We start from the raw sequence: 4,278 nt of genomic DNA, 5'->3' as shown, positions 1-4,278 counted from the left end.
AACAAAAGGTTCCAATCAAGTAAACAGAAACATGTGTAAATGAATAATTTGAGATCACAAGGAAGTCTCTACAGTAATTATGTTTAGGGATAGGCATATATGCATTGAAACATGTCAAAGGTCAGAATGGCATTTCCGATCATTTTTAGCAAATTGTTCTGTTACACCAAATAGAAACATGAATGTTCCGAACAAATTGACACCATAACTGACTCTCTACCACCAGTGGTTGTGGAGATATGAAGATTCTATGGCTATGACCTTCAAACATGTCAAAGGTCAGAAATTGCTTTTCCGGTCGTAAAATGTTCTATTAGAGCAAATAGAAACATGAGTATTCCGAACAAATTGGCACCAAAATTAACTCTCTACCACCACTGGTTGTGGAGATAATAAGGACTCAATAACTATGACATTTGAACATGTCAAAGGTCAAAAACAGCATTTCCGATCATTTTATAGCAAACTTTTCTATTAGACCAAATATAAACATTAATGTTCCGAACATATTGACCCACAAATAACTCTTTACCACCAGTGGTTGCGGAGATATCATGACCCTATTTCTATGACCTTGAAACATGTCAAAGGTTAGAAACAGCATTTTCGGTCATTTTTTAACAAAATTTTCTATTAGACCAAATAAAAACATGAATGTTCTGAACAAATAGGCACCAAAATTAACTCTCTATCCCCAGTGGTTGCGGAGATATGACGACCCTATAGCTATGACCATGACCTTTTGACCTTTCGCCACATTTTGAAAATGTGTTACCAAGCCAAAATGATTCTTGGACCACCCTAAACCAATTTATGAAGTCAAATTCTCTGGACCTCAAAGTGCATACAAAACCTGGTCTGGGTACTAGGGTAAACAGAAATTCTGTTGCAATTTTTTCAACCCTAAGATGTATTTTTCTTGTACTACAGATACGCTACGGTACTACTTCGTTCCAATTTCATTCCGGTACAATAATTAAACTTTCTCCGTAAATACTAAATAACTCAATGTTTATCATGTGCATAGGCCTATGGGACTTAATGATTTCTTTCTTTTTCAAAGTGCCACTTACGATTTCCTGATTTTTAATGGTAAACACTTCTTAAGCAGGGTAGGCCTAATATAAATGTGAGAAAAGACAAATGTTCACTCTTTTAACATTGGTATTTGACAGGCAATCATAAAACAATCATAGGCCTAGATTCTTTATAATTTTAGTTAAATTAACCTAGAACGATTTACAATAGAATTAAAATAATTTGATTACAACACTTCTATGCAATTACGATACAAAGTCAACACGGATAATTAAAAAAGTCTTAAACAGCAGAACTTGTATACATTGCTCTAACAATTAAGCTCGGTATGACACACACGATATAGGCCTAGCATGGATAGTGTCGTGATGACCTACCCAAAGTGTAGGCTGGGTTCAGAAAGCACACGAAAAAATATGAAAATTCAACCAGGGGCTAAGCGCCACAATTGACAAAATTAGTTTATATTTTATTTTTATATCGAAACTATTTTTGATGAGTGTGGTATAAGCAATCTCTGGTTTTAGCAAGACAATTGTAATAAAACATGGATTGTTAACAGTTTTTATTTTAAGACGGGATAAAATGGCAAAGCAAAATAAATGACATGAATCACAATACTTTTATATTCGCCCGAATGTTTTACAATTTCAGCAGTTATTTTGTAATTAATCTGCTTGCTCAACTTGTTAAAGAAATAATTTGTAAACAACTATCATATTTGCTACATTTTTTACGACATATTCTCCAACTCGTAGACTTCGTTCTTCCTATAAATTTCTTATTCAAGCCCCATCAAAAAGAAAAAGAAAATAACATAGGCACAACGTTCTTTCTCTGTTTAGGCACTTTATCTTTGGAATCTTCTACTTTCTGTCCGATCTTCAAATTTAAACTCATTTAAAACTAATTTGCAAACATTTTTGTTTACAAAATCGCTTTAATTTGGGTTCAATGTTCTCTGCGCCTTTGATAATGTTTTTGAATTGGTGCGTTATAAATTTCTGCTTATTATTATTATTATTGCTTAAAGGTTTGCATGGCGAAGAAATAATATATATGTTGAAGCTTGCGGTACACCACGTAAGTAGTTCTAAAAAGAACTGTTGTTGTTGAGAAAGTTTCGACGTTTCGATTGAGATCGAAACGTTTGGAGTGTCTGCAGATATTATTCTCCTAAGACGATTACGTGGTGTACCGCAAGCTTCAACATAATATTATTATTATTATTATTATTATTATTATTATTATTATTATTATTATTATTACAGTATTAATATTATAATCATCATCTGATCATCATCATCATCATTATCATCATCCGATCATCATCGCCACCACGTAACTTCCCCTATCTCCTCTGAAGGCTGGATATTGGATAACAACGAAAAAAACAGCCAAAAACCACCGAAAGTCAGTACCTGTTTCGCAAGTTGCTTAAGTCACGCAAATACAATTAATCACATCTATTCTGTACTGCAATGCTTAGGTCTAAAAATTATCGAGTTTTTATTGAATATTTACCAAAAGAGTTTTGAATGCAAAGCCAAAATTAAAGTGTTTTAAATTGTTGCCTTTGTTATTTCTTTTCATTTACAATAATTGAAACAACATTAATACAAATAATAATAAAATAATATTAATAAAAATATAAAAAGATATAAAACTAATCATGAGAACGATATAATTGGGGCAAAGTTGACATGGGGCCGAGTTGACTTGGGGCCGAGTTGACATGGGGCCGTGTTGAATTGGGGCCGAGTTGACTTGAGACCGAGTTGACTGGGGCCGAGTTGACTTGGGGCCAATTTTGAAATTAAAAGAAAAGCTGAGAATCGACAGCTCTAAAATAAGGATGCCATAGCACCTGCCAAAATACCAGCGTACAATGAATGAATAAGGCCTAGTTGTTAATTATAGTATTTTACTGTAGGTTCTTCTTGATTACAAGGCTTAGGCTAAGTTAATTAATGGCGAAATTATATAAGGTTATTTGATTATTATTACTATTTTTATTATTGTTATTAAAAAATTATTATTGTTATTATTATTATTATTATTAGGCCTATTATTATTGTTATTATTGTTATTATTATTATTGTTATTATTATAATTATTATTATTATTATTTTTATTATTATTATTATTTTTTTTTTTTTTTTAAATATTATAAGTCTTAGGCCAAGTTATTAATGCCGGAATGATATATTTAATTTATTATTGATTAATAATATTTTCTTTTACTCACTGTCCCATTTTAATTTCATGTTTTAAATTTTTTTCAAAATTTCAGTCAATGGCATGCGAAGCGTGACTGTTGTGTCAGGCCTAGGAACCTAGGGGTCTAGTCTGGTGTGTGTGTGTGGGGGGGGGGGGCTAGCAGGTAGGACCAAATCAGCTTGTAACTAGGGCCACAGTTTAGCTATAGCCGCTTTTGCTCTAGCCTTTGATAGGAATGTACCTATTTACTTTTGGTACTACACCCTATAGAAGGGGGTACTAGCTGTTGTTGTTGTTGTTGCTGTAGGTAGTATTAAATTTGATAACAAACATACAAGAAGCTCACAGTTAGTTACAGACGTAGCCTACATCCCATAAATCGGTAAGATTTCATAGGCCTACCGTACCGTAGGTAAACATAATATTATACGGTAATGGTAATAGAATACTCGAGCGTCACGGCCTTGCGAAGTGCCTGCTCTTGTTCGTATCCAAATCGGGTCGAGTCAATCCGAGACGGCCTGAGTGGAGTTTCATGCAAATATTTCGTACGGGGAAAAAAATCGCCAACGGCGAAGGGGTCCCTGGACCCCGCTGGTACCACTCCTGGTTTGAATGGGTACCAGGGTTCCTCCTCTGAGATTTTTGTTTCCTATATACTCGGATTGGCCTTTACACATTCCTGCGTTCTTTTGCCATAGAGAAAGAAGTGCCATTTCCTGTCTTCTGGAGAGGTACCATACAGACTCTTATCTTAAACGTTACTATTTAAACGTTCACAGACAGATTTTAACGTTCATACACATGTATTAGGAAATACTTTCAACATAACCGATAATTATATTATTTGACTAATAACCTGTTAAGATGATTCCTTGAACAATTTGTCTTCCAGCATACCAAGTATTTTGAAGAAGATGAAGTTTGTCCGCCCTTATGTTTGTGTAGCAGTTGTAGTTACGTTAATATTGTGGTAAGATAATAGGCCAGAGATACACCCACAAAACACACACACACACA

General features: G+C 34.0%; 1 protein-coding gene across 4 annotated transcripts in view; it reads left to right on the top strand.

The window, feature by feature from the left end:
- Positions 1-4,278, top strand: part of LOC117108614 (alpha-N-acetylneuraminide alpha-2,8-sialyltransferase-like) — a 35,004-nt gene that overhangs the window by 7,515 nt on the left and 23,211 nt on the right. For 3 of the 4 annotated variants that reach the window (XM_033250694.1, XM_033250696.1, XM_033250692.1), the window contains exon 2: positions 4,154-4,231. In XM_033250694.1, coding sequence (XP_033106585.1) covers positions 4,176-4,231 — 56 coding nt within the window. In that variant the 5' untranslated portion in view covers positions 4,154-4,175. Of the gene's footprint in view, positions 1-3,621; positions 3,641-4,153; positions 4,232-4,278 lie in introns of those variants that run through there. The other variant, XM_033250695.1, reaches the window with a different exon arrangement.

Source organism: Anneissia japonica, unplaced genomic scaffold (genome assembly GCF_011630105.1).
Source record: "Anneissia japonica isolate Jap-2015-1 unplaced genomic scaffold, ASM1163010v1 scaffold287727_len1644234_cov201, whole genome shotgun sequence".
Classification (NCBI taxonomy): domain Eukaryota; kingdom Metazoa; phylum Echinodermata; class Crinoidea; order Comatulida; family Comatulidae; genus Anneissia; species Anneissia japonica.
This window is presented reverse-complemented; position numbering and strand designations above follow the sequence as displayed.